This window comes from Musca autumnalis, unplaced genomic scaffold (genome assembly GCF_047663935.1).
Source record: "Musca autumnalis isolate F117 unplaced genomic scaffold, ASM4766393v1 scaffold_5, whole genome shotgun sequence".
In the NCBI taxonomy this organism is placed as follows: domain Eukaryota; kingdom Metazoa; phylum Arthropoda; class Insecta; order Diptera; family Muscidae; genus Musca; species Musca autumnalis.
The window spans coordinates 171,094,617-171,110,048 of record NW_027412088.1 but is presented as its reverse complement, the minus strand read 5'-3'; the positions used below and the strand labels follow the sequence as shown (position 1 = coordinate 171,110,048).

Here is a 15,432-nt window from a genome sequence, read left to right as displayed (position 1 = left end):
ATTCGCCCCAAGATATGCTACGAAATGTTTATTGCTGTTACAGAGTTATGCCAATCATTGCGGAACGATAACCCCCAAAAATCGCAAAATTAAGAAAATCGCTACAATGTATATGTACATTTAAATTACATGAATTTCATTAATAAAAATAATTAAATTGGCTGTTATAATATTAATAAATTAAATGAAATTCAAATTAAAACACACAATAATTATGATATATTCTAAAATTATAATTTTCTTTTATTTAATTCATTTTAATTATTGCTAAACTATTTGATTTTTATGTTTTTTTTTTTCAATAATATAATTAATAGTTAATTTCCTTTTCTTTTTTGTTTTATCTTTTCTGCTTAATATTAAATAATCAAATATTAATTTAAAAGTAAAACACTTACGTACACTAGAATGTTATGTACGAATGTGTGAATTTAGATTTAGGTTGCAAATAAGTTATGCTTCTTTTGTATTGTATGATGTATGTATGTTATTTATGTAGGTAAGTAGGTATGTAAAGTGAGTTGTGTATGTGTATTTGTTTGCATTATTATATCATTAAATGTAGATAGGCCTCCTCCACCTGCTTTCAACATTTTAGCGAGTTTATTTTGGCAAATAATTATGGATGATAATGTTGGGGCCATTGCTGATGCGTATTGGGCTGGACTTTAGCATGATGGGAATGTGAATGAGTTGGCGGTGCTATGGGTGGATATGTGGAGGCAGCCGCAGCAGCGGCGGCTGCGGCAGCAGCTGCTGCAGCGGCATTGTGCATCAAATGAGAGCTATCCGGATTTTGCGAAGGTGAGGCCAACATAAATGACGACCATTGCGGATAATAGGCGCCATAAAAGTCCGAAAGTGAAGCTGGTGGGGGATGTGAATGGGGTGCAAGCGAATGTGTGTGACTGGCAGACGATGATAAATCCGAGTGTGAGGAATTTGTAGAGCCATGATAACGTGTTTGACTTTGCGGTTGCTGTTGTTGTTGTTGCTGTTGATGAGATCCATAGGTAGGGTAATCGGTGTATTGTGCTGGTGCTGCTGGTTGATGGAAATTAGTGCCTATAGCATCGGCACCTCTGGCATTATAAAGCTGCTGTGAACTGCGAGGAGTTTGTTGATGTTGAGAATAAATGTTGTAGGGTTGATGTTGTGGATACGGCGTTGAGGATGACGACGACGATGCTGAAGTTTGAGAGGAATGCATTAATGTTGTTGGATTATTTTGGGTTTGGGATGTTTGATGTGCAGTTTGTAATTGTGTTTGCTGTTGATGTTGCTCATTAATCGTTTGTGGTAGATGGGTATTTTGGGAGCGTTGTTGCTGTGGGGTTTGTGACGTTTGCGCCTGTATTAATTGCTGTTGCCTTTGCTGGAAGTTGCCAGTAGTTGTAGCTGAAGAAGTCTCTTGATTGTCAGCATTTGCTTTGGAGATATTTCTTGTTTTATTTTCCATGTCGCTATTGGCCTTGTTCGATACACTATTAAACAAATCTAATTGCTGCGATGTTGACGATGAAGAAGATGATGCTTCATTTGGCATATCAATGTTGGTTGGTTTCGTTGTTGCTGCAGCAGCTACTGTGGATGACGATGATGGATTTGTGCAATTATCTGTCACATTTGAATCTGTAATTAAGGGAGTGAAGTGTAGGTAAATATTACTATTCTATACAGTTGGTGTAAACCTTATATAACTACAAAGAATTTGGTGTAAATCTTGATTTTCTATAAAAAATTAGCTTTAACATTTACTTTTCTAATAGAAACAACAATTTCCAATAGAAAAGTTATTGTAAACCTAACGTTTGTCCTGCTTGGTGTAAACCTTTTTGCCTTTTTACAAATTTGCCAAAACAAATCCTACCTTTAGGTGATATAACCGAAGAAATATTAGTATCTGTATCGGACTGTTCAGTCTTTGTTGTATCTTTGTTGGATGATATTGTGTCCGATTCCCCGGTAATATCGATGACATCACTTTTTTCTGTTGATGGTGCAGCTGGCTTGTTAAGTGTTCGTATGGCAATGATTTTGCCACTATCCAATTGCATATAAATGCCTTTGGCAGATTTCAATACCATAACACGTTGGCCTGCCTTGATGATGATTTTTGATTTATTACTCGAATTTGTGGGTATAACAACATCTAGAAAATAAATACAATTTAATGAATAGAATAATAAGACATTTGGTTCTTTATTTTCAGTTTACCTAAAGGCAAAGACATCTCCTGTGCCGTCATGCCTTGTTTTTGCCAAACTTCAGCTGGTATCCAACGAGTGGAACGCAAACCACTACTATTCTTCTGCACAGTTTGAGTACGATTCTGTAGGGTACACATAGCAATTTACATTAATTTCATTTGTATTTCAAAAAATATCACATGTAATGACAATACTTACCGTTTGATAAGGCATACGTCCTGTTGTTGTAAGAAGCGCCGTCTTTGATGATGTTTTCTTTTGCATTTCATAGCTACGATGTGCTTGCCTTTTTTCCGCCTGCGATAGCTTATCATTTTGACGATCTACCAATAAACTTTCATGGAAAAATGGTTCTTTCGTTAGATGTGACTTGTATTCGGTCAATATTATTTTCATAATTGTATCTGTATAGGATTCCAATGGTTTTGGAAATTCACTATTATTTGCTGTTTTAGCAGTTTCTTCACCATCATCATCATAATCATAACAAAGATTTGTTACATCCTTAATCGAAAGATGAGCATCGGGATTACATTCATCCACCACACGATCTGACATGCCTTGCTTTTTGATTTGTCGATCATAGATTTTCTTTTCCAAGCATTTATCCATAACCAAGCGATATACAAAACATGAACGTTTTTGGCCATATCTAAAAGAAGAGAAAAATATAATGCAGAAGCTTGTGTAAACTTTATTTAATTTTCCATAGAAATCTTATATAATTTTTCTATAAAATATTTGCTGTAACACTTATGCTAAGTTTACATTTACGAAATCCACTCGATTTCAGCTGTCAATTCCATTGCTTAAACGTCAAATGAAATCAAATGGATTTCAGATGCGTTTTCATTTGACGTATACGCAAAGGAATTGACAGCTGAAATCGAGTGGATTTCGTAAATGTAAACCAAGCATTATATACATTTCTATGGAAAAGTTGCTGTAAACCTTATTTAATTTTATATAAAATTTGGTGTAAACCTTATTTAATTTTCTATATTGAATAATACTTTCTACAGAAACGTAGATGTAAACGTAATATACTTCGTGTAAACCATATTTGATTTTATATATAAGTTTGTGTAAACTATATTTACTTTTCTTTAAAAAAACTTGCTGGAAACCTTATTTAACTTTCAACCTTTTTATAGACAAGTTTACACCCACTTTATTTTTATTTTTCTATAGAAAAGTTGGCCTAGATCTTTCTTACTTTCCTGTAAAAAAGTTTGGGTAAACCTTATTCACTTTTCTGTAGAAATGTTGGGGTAAACTTTATTTAACTTTCTTTAGGAAAGTTGGTGTAAACCTTATTTACTTTTCTATAGAAAAGTTGATGTAAATGCTACTTAATTATACCCTCAGCCTTTAGGCTATGAAGGGTATATACACTTTTATACGGGCAAAATGTGCCTCATCGAAATAATGGTTTTAGACCCCAAGTATGTTTGGACGAAATGTGTTTCAGACAATTTGGAGTCGATTGAGCAATGTCCGTCCGTCTGTCTGTCTGGCTGGCTGGAGCGCACGATAACTCTCGAACGGATAAACCGATTCGGTTCAAATTTTGGCTTTCGTAATATTTTACCCAAACTTAGTTTAAGTTCGAAGATGGGCTATATTGGTCCACTCCTTCCGGTACCTCCCCCACAAAACTTCGAAAATGTTCGGAAAATTTGTGCGCACGATAACTCTTGAAGGGAGTAACCGATTTGGTCCATACTTTGCCCATCGTGGAGCGTGTACCAGACTTAGATAAGGTTTCAATATGGACTAAATCGGTCCACTCCTTGGGGTACCTCCCACACAAAATTTCGGAAAAGTTCAGTTTAGGGCCAGCTCTTGAATCGCTTTGATTTTTGTTTTAGCAGCTTGTATTCACTGCCCTCCATACGACGGTACAAGTTTCATCAGGTGCAAGTCCATACTTCCTGAGAAAATAGCCTGAAAGTTGCAAAAAAACCCCTATGACACCGTGTGAGGAGGTTGGAGGGCAAAATAACTCTCGAACAGGTCTGCCGATTCGGTCCAAAATTTGACCTTAGTAATATTTTGTCCAAACATAGTTTAAGTTTGAAGATAAGCCATATCGGTCCACTCTTTTAGGTACCTCCCCCACAACAGTTCAAAAATGTTCGGAAAAATTGTTCGTACGGTAACTCTTGAAGGTAGTGGCCGAATTGGTCCATACTTTACACATCCTAATACATCTACCAGATATAGATCAGGTTCAAATATGGACTATATTTGTCCAGTCCATCCGGTACCTCCCACACAAAATTTCGGATAAGTTCACTTTAAGACCTGCTATGGAATCACTTTGATTTTTGTTGAGACAACTTGCATTCGTTGCCTCAATTACGATGGTAAAAGTTTTTTTAGGAGCAAGTCCATACTTCTTGAGCAAACAGCCTGAAGAGTGTAAAAACATCCTAAGGCACCATATGTTGTGGCTGGAGATCCACTTCCATAACGGTCAATGTCGATCCATTCCTTTTAGTATCTCCTCCGCAAAACTGTTGAACTTTAATCCTAATCAATATTGTTGTCGGTTCAAATATCCAAAATTTTTAAAACCCCCTAAATACATACGTATTTTGGGAAAATTTTTTTTCAATATACACAGGCTGAGGGTATATCTCTGTCGGCAAAGCCGACTGATACTTTTTTACTTGTTTTCCATAGAAAAGTTGGTGTAAACCCTATTTAATTTTCTATATGCAAGTTTGTGTAAACCTTAAACCATATATACTTTTCTCTAGAAAAGTTGGTGTAAACCCTATTAACTTTTTTAAAGAACAGTTGGTTATATTATTTTCTGTAGAAAACTTGGTGTAAACCTCATTAACTTTTCGATAGAAAAGTTGGTGTAAACCTGATAGAACTTTTGGTGTAAATCTCATTTACTTTCTAAAAGAAAAAGTTATAAACATTGTGAAACATCTACTTTCTTGCCGGGTTCGATCAGACTAATAGTTTACCATACTATGCCAAACCTTAGGCGTCTATTCTATTTCCTTTTGTTTTATTTTCCTTACCTGTAAATTCGATAAATTGCCTGGGTATCATGACAAGGATTCCAACTTGCATCAAAGATAATCACACGATTAGCTCCAACTAGATTAATACCCAAAGATCCAGCTTTAGTTGAGATAAGGAACAATTTAACATTTGTATTTGAATTAAATTCATTGACCAATTTTTCACGCTCTTGGGATGTGGTTGAACCATCTAAGCCTGTAATGAGTACAAAAAAAAAAAAACAAACATAAATCATTAATTAAAACCCATGTTGAAACCCATGTCTTGAGGGTAACTTACGAAAATAGTGTGTATTATATGTCCAGCATGTTTCGCTCTCACCACCAGGCATTTTTGTTGCCTGCAGAAATTTCTCAATAACATTCAATGTCAAAAGACTTTGGCTAAATAGTAAAACACGATCTCCAATTTTGATACTTTCATTTAGTATGCAAAAGAATATTTCCATTTTGGGAGAATTCGAAATGAGGCCGGGTTCATATTTCTTTAAGAATTTGGTGGCCCAATCATAGGTGATTTTTTCAGGACCCCTCTTTTCAATGGTGGTATCATTACTTTCTGTTGTGGCAATGGAACTGCTGACATGGCTTCCGGTTTCCGATTTGGTTTCTATGTCATTTTGTGTACTACAAGATGTTTCGGTTGAACCATCAATTCCCAGTGAGGAGATACCCGATGATGTTGATGCTCCACCGCCGCCACCACCACCAGCACTTGATGCTCTATCCAATGAAATATTCTTATCCATATCAATATCTGTTTCAATGGTCTTGATTTCATTGGTATCCAAGTCAACAATTTCCGAAGATGAATTGTGAGAGTCTTCCGTTATCATGGTCTCATTGGGGCCCATGCCTGTTTGCTTCAGCATGCAACCAACATAGTTTGGTTTAAGGGGACTACCCATTGTATGCATCATGGTGGGATAGGAAAAATAGTTGCTTTGCAGATCTTGATTATAGCCACTCGCTGGATTTAGGTTGGGATTTTCATAATGATTCAAGTCGGCAAACATTGAGGGGCTGGTAATTAAAAAGAAATTGAATTAGTGGTATAATTAAAATATACATTCTATAGACTTTACCTTTGAAAACTGTTGTGTTTTTCCATTGTCTTGGGGGGTTCATGTTGTCCCAGAAACGGATTCGGTGCCATGACATTACTATTTTCTGTAAAGGATGTCCCGTTTTCACCCAGACCCATGAAGGATGTTGATGACTCCAGCGGAGTTTTGTTGGGCGGTGGTGGTCCCGGTACAGGCGGTGGAAAACCATTCTTTTGCACCCCAGTTGTTGTGGGCAAGGCATCAACCTCATCCACACCCTCTATATCCATATCCATACCTGTTTCGGCCGCCTTCATGGCATCATATAACACATCCGGATGATTCCATATTTTACAACAAACTGCAAATGCCTTTAGGGGATTGGGAACATTCTTCGTGCGCACTATATCATTCATAAAGGTGTCATATAACTGCTTCTGCAACTCCGACATTCGGGTTAATATGACATATTCCTGTTTCTCGGGCAGAGATTGCTGTAGCACCCTGTGCGAACGACGCTGAACAAAACCCACCAACAAAGAATGTAAAACATGGGCCCGATAACGCATCAGCTTTATGTCATCTGGGGTCGAATCGAAGCATAGGCCATTTTGTATTGGCCTTTCAAACATGTTGCAAAATTCCGTTCTCGTACCCAAATAATTGGGACGTACAAAATCCACCATACACCAATACTCCAGCAGATTATTCTGCAATGGATAACCAGTAAGGACAATGCGCCTTCGTGTTCGTATTTGTTTTAAGGCTTGCGATATTCCCGCCTGAGCATTCTTAATACGATGACCCTCATCGCAAATTATTAAATCTGGTCCGGGTTTTACTAAAGCTTCATAGACTTGATCCATAAGTGGACTGCGAGATTCATTGTTATCCATATTCATTTGTTGTTGTTTCTTGCTGCGACCTTTTTTCGAGTTCAACTTCAGGGCCAGTAGGCGAAAGAGTTCATAACCGATAAGGAGCACACCGCCCCTTTCCTTCCACTGCAAAATAATGCGTGCCCGGGCTGTTAGTGTCTTTTGCTGGTCATTAAGTACAAACACATCAAACTCCCTTGGCCTTATATAGTCTGGATTATCTGAATATTTGGGTATCCACATATCGAACTCAGCATTCCAATTTTGCAGCGTATTTATGGGCATAACACAAACCACATATTTGGCTGGTGTATACCTTAAGAATATATCACAGAAACAAACCACTTGAAGGGTTTTGCCCAAACCCATTGAGTGTGCCAGAATACAACCAAAACCTCCAGAGTCATTGAAACGTTTTGGTGACTCAATAATGTTGTCGAATAGGAAGCGTACCCCACCTATTTGATGGGGCTTGATGGTTCGGGCTATTTGGGGAGCTATGAAGATGTCTTCCTCATCATCGGGATGACCCACATTGATAACAACACGTCCCAAATGATCGGGTACATTGAACTCATCTTTAACATGCATGCCACTGTTGTGGGGATCATCATTATCATCCTCCTCTTCCTCGACTTCATCATCGGACAGCACAATACAATCATCATCATCTGAACTATCATCAATGGTAACAACTTCGGCGGCAGGGGTGGAGGAATCTTTGTCCTCAAAGCCTTTTGAATCATTGCTTTCAACCATAGATTCGGCAGGACTCTTTTTGGCCTCATCTTCTTCCCCCACAACATTCGCCGCATCTTCCTTTACCACCTGCTGCTGGGCTGGCAGAGTCTTAATACTTTTTCCCTTCTCATCAATTAAGTCTGAGGGATCCTTAACACGATGTTCATTGACAAAACGATCAAAATGGGTTAATACTGCTTCACGTTGTTGATACTCCCGCAATAGTTTCTGCTGTTCTGCCATGCGAGCCAAACGCTCCGACTCTTCATGCTGGGCCTTGAGGGTATTTGTATCCAGCTGATTGGTGTCCATAACCTCTCGAATATTTTTACGTAAAACGGATTTCTTTTTCTCCTCAGCCATTTGGTTTAAATGTTGTTTTTTCGCCAATAGGCTATTATCGGTTGACTGGGTGGAATTTTTACGTTTTTGGGCTTCAGGAGATGTTGCATCGGTGCTGTCCATGTTTGAACCGGCAGTTGAGTTGTTGGGCTCTTTTGTGTTATTGCAGGACGCTGTTGTTTCCCTTGAGGGTGGTAGAGGAGGAGGTTTGGTGTCATTGCCTGGATCTCGTGGTTGTTGTGATGTTTGTTGCAGATGTGAATCCACCATTTGTTGTTGTTGAAGTTGTGCATGCTGGTTTTGTTGTTGTTGCTGTTCTGCAAATAATTGTTGATGGTGTTGCGGCTGATGCTGATGTTCTTGTTGTGCTGCTTGCTGAAGCAGGCTATTGGTGGTATTCTCATAATCCCCAGCTACTGGTGGAACAGGCACATCAACACCAGTTGCAAGAGGATGACCCAACATGCCGTACATTCCGTAATGCTGCAATGTAGGATCTACTGCCGCTGTTGCACTCATATTTTCCATATAATGTAATACTTCTGGTTTGTTGTCCATAATTCTCACTGCTGTTCTTCTTCTTCCTTACTAATAATCCATGCAATCCATGCAACAATACAAGCTGATCATTTCTTATTCCAATTTTCTATCTGTCACCACATCACATCATATATGTATACCAAAAACAATGTATAGAAATATGTGTCCTCTGTGTAAATCCATTATATACTTAAAATCTTAACATACATACTCGTCTCGCGATGTCGCGTTGGGCCAATTTAATTTGCCCCCCATTAATTGCATTCTAATAGGCTTAGAATAGTTCCACCGCTTTCATTTGCTTCATTATAAAGTTAATACATTTTCATGGAAGAATTTTTGAACTTGTATTAAATGGAAAAACTACAACACAAAAGAGATACAGAACTTTTTCGCAGAGTTCACACCTTCCTTCCTTTTTGATTAACAAAATTGATAAATAAATCGTCTTGTTTTTGTGTTATTCGCGAATTTGTTGAAATATAAACCGCTTAATGTACGCGGACACTTCTTTAAAAACTTAATTTAGAATTTATTTTACAACTTTTTAGTTTTTTCCTCAAGTAATTTTCTTTGCACAAAATTTCTCTCACACTCTCGCGAATAATTCAATAATATGGTCAAAAAACACAAAATGACAGTTTGTCAAAATCATGAACTCTTTGGGATAGCGGTAGTTAGTCAGGTTACGTACATCACGTAACGTAAAATAAACCTATGTGGGATATTTAACCGTTATCAAGGCATATTTATATAACTAGGCGTTTACACCAGACAGTTTGTCTTCAAATACAACTCTGATTTACTAACACATACATACATTTGTCGGTTGTCTTCGAGCTGTCCATCATATTTTCACATACAGTCGGGTTAACAAATTTTTGACGTTTTTGTGAAAAAGAAGTGATACGATAATTCAGATGCGTTGAAAACAAAAGAACATGAACAGAAACAAAATATGTGAACGGAACACAAAAAGAAATCGACGATTTTTATTCATAATTTTACAACTATTTTTGCAGTTGTCTGGACGCCTACGTCACACAGGCAAGTTTTGGGTTTTTGACAATCAATACATGAACTGAACTGTCCTGTCATATGTAAACGCAGGGTAAGGTAGAAGTGACAATCGGCTGTATTCTTACATTGGCTTAAGTCTCGTTTAGGGGCACCTCTCGGATCGGGCTGAAATTTTCACCATAGGTAGTCCTTGGGACCCTGATCACAACTATATATATCTTTCCCGGAGGAAGTCTATACTTCCCGAGATATGGGTCTTGACATTTCGGGAAAGTCCTACTTTAACACCCATGGTAGAACAAATATAAGGTAAAGTTAATACTACAACAAATACAACTCGAACAACAACCACAAAGGAATTTGTTTTTGTTTGTAACGTTACTGCCAGTTGTATTTGTAAACAAAACAAGGAAATGTCTATAAATTATTGGAATTTAAAAAACTATTAATTTTTCAAATTTGGTTTAATATTTTGGAAAACATGAATGAAAATTCGTTACATTTTCAATTTTTATTTTTCCACATCATTCCACTAAATGCATAAATTCTCGCAGAAAGTAGAATTCTTGCAGAAAAGTTTGGGGTCGCTGGAAATTCATAGAAAAAGGAGAAGCTGTTTCAATGTTTTGTTTTAGAAATCAAAGAAGCACATGTTTATTAGGGCTTTATTTTTTTTTAAATTTTAACAAAATACCTCACATATTAGCAAAAGTTGTATCGCCTCTACAAGCGGGGATTTACTGCGCGGCTTATCGTTCGAATTTGGAGGAGGTTACATATCATTGATATGAAGAAGTCTTTCTGAGAAATGTTTTTCTCCGAATAACAGCAATATTTTCTTTGACAATTAATTTTCAATAAGAACAATTATGTTTTTTGTAAATTTGTTAGTTGTTGTAATTCATGCATATACCTTATATAAATTTGCCTTGACCGTTATGATGTAGAAATAATAGCGCAATTACATGGTATGTGTTCTAATAAACGTTTGATTCAAATTGTAAATTCCGTTGAATATGGAGCATGGAATTAAGTCTGTCTGGTTACTTTCCCAGCAAGAATTGTCCGGCAAGAACTTTCTCGGTGAGGGGGTTTTTATTCTCTTTTGCTAGAAAATTGTAAAAAGTAAACAGACACCTTCCCAGCAAAACCCAACAAGCAATCAGCTGGCTTGCCAAAACAGAACAATTTGTCAGCCAGTGAAGGAAGCAAACACGTTGCATTTTATTAAAGACAAAAAAGAAAATGAAACGAAAAAGTATTTTTCCACTTTACAAATTTGTTCTCTATAAAACAATACAATTAGACTATGTTATTTCCACAATAAAATTATTTTTAATTTTCACAAACAAACAAATGATTGATGCTTGCTAGAAGAAATTTGTCCAGCAAGAATTTGCAAACTCTCAGTGAAAGAACTGTCAAAATGTCTCTCTCGAATCGCCCTCTTTTGCTGGTTTTTTGTGTTAACAGAAGACTTCCAGCAACAATTGGTACAAGTTGTTGCAACTTTTAGGGTAACCAGACATACCTATTAAATATATAGTTAACAACATTAAAAGTTGGTTTACATTACGAAATCGAGTCGATTTCAAACTGACAATTCCTTTGCGTATACGTCAAATGAAAACTCAAATGAAATCAATTCGATTTCATTTGACGTTTGAGCAAAGGAATTGACAGTTTGAAATCGACTCGATTTCGTAATGTAAACCAGCTATAATAATCAATTTTTAACAATAAACAAAAGGTCAGTTTGCGTACGTAACGTAAGATGAACATATGTTGAATATTTCAACCCTTATGATGTATTACTAATAGCGCATTTACATTAGATGGTTTCTAAGAATACGTTTACATGTACGAAATCCACCCAATTTAACTGTCAATTCCACTGCTTATACGTCAAATGAAATCCAATTGATTTCAGATGTGGTTTCACTTGACGTCGCAAAAGAATTGACAGCTAAAAATCTATTCATTTTTTTTAATATAAACTTACTATAAAGAAACGTTTCATTTAAATTATCAATACCGTTGAATAGTAACCTATTTTAAAAATAACGTTTAGGCCCGATAGTTTATGCGAGAACGCCACTCAAGTCTTTCAGTTTCTTTCTTCACCTAACATTACCATGAAATAATAATCACTATTTATATATATATTTTTTTTAATTCATTTTAAGATCTTTCGTTTCTATTTATTAAAATTGAGTCATAAATTCAGATTTTACAGAGCTTCTTATTATTTAAACTAATACTAAACTAAACTAAAACAAACAACTAAACAATTTTAGTGAAAGTATTTCGTACTATAGTGTGTGAGTGAGTATATATTTTCATGTTTTCCAAATTATCATCCACATATCTGCTGCAGACTGCATATGCATGTTTCTTCCCTGCTCCTTTTACAATAGACACTTCCTTCTCCAGCAATAGCAGTAGCAATGACGATGTCTAGAACAGCGACAATAGAGTTTGACATGACTGTGAGAACAACAATAATATGAAGAGCACGATGCATAACAGTCGTGCAAATAACAAGAGACGTATGTGTCACACATTGTGCTGAAAAAAGGCAAAAGATAAAACATGATTTATTGAGAAATGAAAATGTCATTAAAACAAGACTTTAGCTTCGTTCCCGTACTTTTTAAGAGTAAAACTCGTAAAAGAGAGAACTGAAAAAAATTTGTTCTCACACACAAGTTTTTTGAAATAGTTCGGGAACGAAAAACTGGAAAATACGTCAAAAAAAACTGGAACAAATGTCAAAGTCGGCGTATCAGCCAATCAGACGCCGGCAACCATGTTACTATTTTTTTACTCGCCCAATTTTGTCGTGTAAAAAGTTTTTAAAGAGGGCGTCATTCAGCGCCATTTTTGTTTAAAGAGAAGTGAACATTTTACAACTTTTTTGTGTACGGGAACGCTTTTTCGAGTAAAATGTGTAAAAGTCGTAAAAATTGTAAAAACTTTTTAGTTCTGGAACATAGCTTTTATTATCGCATTCTTTTTGACAATCAATGTGACACATATTAGCTCTGTTCCAGAACTAAAAAGTTTTTACAATTTTTACCACTTTTACACATTTTGCGTTCCCGTACACAAAATTTATATGAAAATCGTTTACGACTTTTACAACTTTTACGACTTTTACCACTTTATAAAGTACGGGAACAGGCCATTTATGTCACATAAATTAGGATAGGAGAGTTAATGATAATAAAACACATTTTACACTTGCATTTAAAACACGTGTTTTGGGAATTTTCGTCATTTTATTGACACATGTTTTATAAAACATGTTAGAAGTGAAAGCCGCTTAAAGAGCTATCATTATATATTAAGGTGCATTCAAGACCTATTTACCAGGTCACATAACAACAACTCATTTTTGGCCGAAAATTATTCTATATGTCAAAATGTTTGTTTACTTTTTCATACAATTTATTCATAATAGTTGTGTCTTTTTACTTTTTCAGTAATAATTATTCAGTAACTTGTTTTCAGAGAGTAAGAGAGATTTTACTCTTTGATACGAAAATAGAGAAAAAAGTAAAAAGACAGCATTTAGTAAACTTTAGCAAGATAATAGTTGATAACCAAAACAAAAATATTGGCGCCAATGCATGAACGAAAAAATAACTCCAAAGCAATTTTAAGCAAAATAAAAAAAAAATTAATATATTAATAAAATAATCAATAAATAAACCCGAGTCGTAATATTTATAGTATTTTTCTAAAAAAATAAAATAAACATTGAGCAACTGACCATTAGCAGATGATTAAAAAACAGCTGATCGAACTTGCTAAATGTTGCTGGGAAAAATTCTTTCAACAACTTTTAGCAATTTCTCAGCAAACAACTGTCAAAATTGTTCTCTCACTTCGCTCTCTTTTACTGAACTTTTGTGTAAAAAGACAGCATTTAGTAACATTCCTTATAATTGTTACAAATTATCACGTAAAACAAGTGAGCAAAGGCTATAGTCGGGACGGGGCCGACCATGTGATACCCTACACCACTACCCCTGTGCATAAGCTTTTCACTGGTAAACATTTCTTTTAGGGAATATAAACCGACTACCACCAAAAATATTATGCCTCTTTGTCTCTGGGACCCCCATAAGCAACCAAATGGGATGCATTACCGACTATTGCGATATCTCTGTTGTTTGAGCAGCTACGACAACCTACTTTACATCGTTGTAAAGGTGATATTTTCAACTTTCCTTGCCAGGTTGATATACCTCTTAAAGAAACAGAGATATTGGCTTTGAAATAAAACGTAGACCTTTTCTCCAAATAAGTTTTTGCCCATTCCGACCCTTGAATATTATCCGACCATCATTAAAATCAGTAGGCTTCTTCCTCTGTGGGACCCCCATTAACCCCTAAACTTTCGTGGCGATCCGATCAAAATTGCGACCTGTGGCGTGATTACAAAAAAATCGGAAATGGGATGCATTATCGACTATTGCCATATCTCTGCTATTTGACCACCTATGACAACCTAATTTACATCGTTGTAATGGTGATATTTTCTACTTTCCTTGCCAGATTTTGCTTTTGATATACCTCTTAAAGAAACAGAGATATTGGCTTTGAAATAAAACGTTGACCTTTCTCCAAATATGTGTTCGCCCATTCCGACCCCTGAATATTATCCGACCATCATCAAAATCAATAGGCTTCTTTCTTTTTGGGACCCCCAATAACCCCCAAAATTTCGTGACCATCCGATCAAAATTGCGATCTGTAGCGTGATTACAAAAAAATCGGAAAATGGGATGCAGTATCGGCTATTGCCATATCTTTGCTATTTGACCACCTACGACAACCTGCTTTACACCGTTGTAAAGGTGATATTTTCTACTTTCCTTTCCAGGTTTTGCTTTAGATATACCTCTTATAGAAACAGAGATATTGACCTTGAAATAAAATGTTGACTTTTCTCCAAATAAGTGTTTGCCCATTCCGACCCCTAAATATTATCCGACCATCACCAAAATCAATATGCTTCTTCATCTGTGAGACCCCCATTAACCCTGAAATTTTGACGATCCGATCAATATTGCGACCTGTAGCGTGATTTCCAAAAAAATAGAAAAATGGGATGTATTACCGACTATTGCGATATCTCCGTTATTTGGTTACCTACGCCGACCTAGTTTGCATCATTGTAAAGACGGGATCTTCTAGTTTCATAGTCAGGCTTTGCTTTTGGAAAATTTTCAACCAAAGCTGTGATATTTGTCAATATAATTAAAATCGCAAAAATGAAAATTTGGGTTTTATTTGCTACTATTGCGATATCTTCGTTGTTTGATCACCTACGAGCACCTACTTTACATCATTAGAAAGGTGATATTTTCTGCTTTCATTGTTTGGTTTTGCTTTTGGTATACCCCATATAGAAGCTGAGATATTGGCTTTGGAAAAAAACGTTGTCTTTTTATCCACCTAAGTTTTTTGCCCTTTCCGACCCCTAAATATTATCCGACCATCACCAAAATCAATAGGCTTCTTCCCCTCCGGGACCCCCATCAACATCCAAAATTTCGTGACGATCCGATCAAAAATGCGGCCTGTAGCGTGATTACAAGGT

The 15,432-nt window shown here is 36.1% G+C and overlaps 1 protein-coding gene across 2 annotated transcripts; it reads right to left on the bottom strand.

Annotated features, from left to right (window-relative positions):
- Positions 1-326: 326 nt before the first annotated feature.
- Positions 327-9,432, bottom strand: LOC141387797 (helicase ARIP4). Of its 2 annotated transcripts, XM_073957990.1 has the most exons (8): positions 9,013-9,419; positions 6,340-8,911; positions 5,535-6,277; positions 5,252-5,450; positions 2,409-2,862; positions 2,218-2,332; positions 1,871-2,152; positions 327-1,632 (listed from the first exon to the last, which is right to left on the bottom strand). In XM_073957990.1, exons 2-8 carry the CDS (start codon positions 8,817-8,819, stop codon positions 620-622), a joined length of 5,286 nt encoding a protein of 1,761 aa, XP_073814091.1. In that variant the 5' UTR covers positions 8,820-8,911; positions 9,013-9,419; the 3' UTR covers positions 327-619. The 2 variants fall into 2 exon arrangements, with proteins under 2 accessions (XP_073814091.1, XP_073814090.1); XM_073957989.1 differs by having other exon boundaries at positions 6,340-9,432.
- Positions 9,433-15,432: the final 6,000 nt, after the last annotated feature.

Excerpts from the sequence above, each read along its gene's own strand:
- LOC141387797 (XM_073957989.1), bottom strand. The coding sequence starts at position 8,819 with ATGGACAACAAACCAGAAGTATTACATTATATGGAAAATATGAGTGCA. Across the intron at positions 5,451-5,534 it reads ATATAATACACACTATTTTC|GCTTAGATGGTTCAACCACA; the intron begins GTAAGTTACCCT and ends TACTCATTACAG. Across the intron at positions 2,863-5,251 it reads GCAATTTATCGAATTTACAG|ATATGGCCAAAAACGTTCAT; the intron begins GTAAGGAAAATA and ends CTCTTCTTTTAG.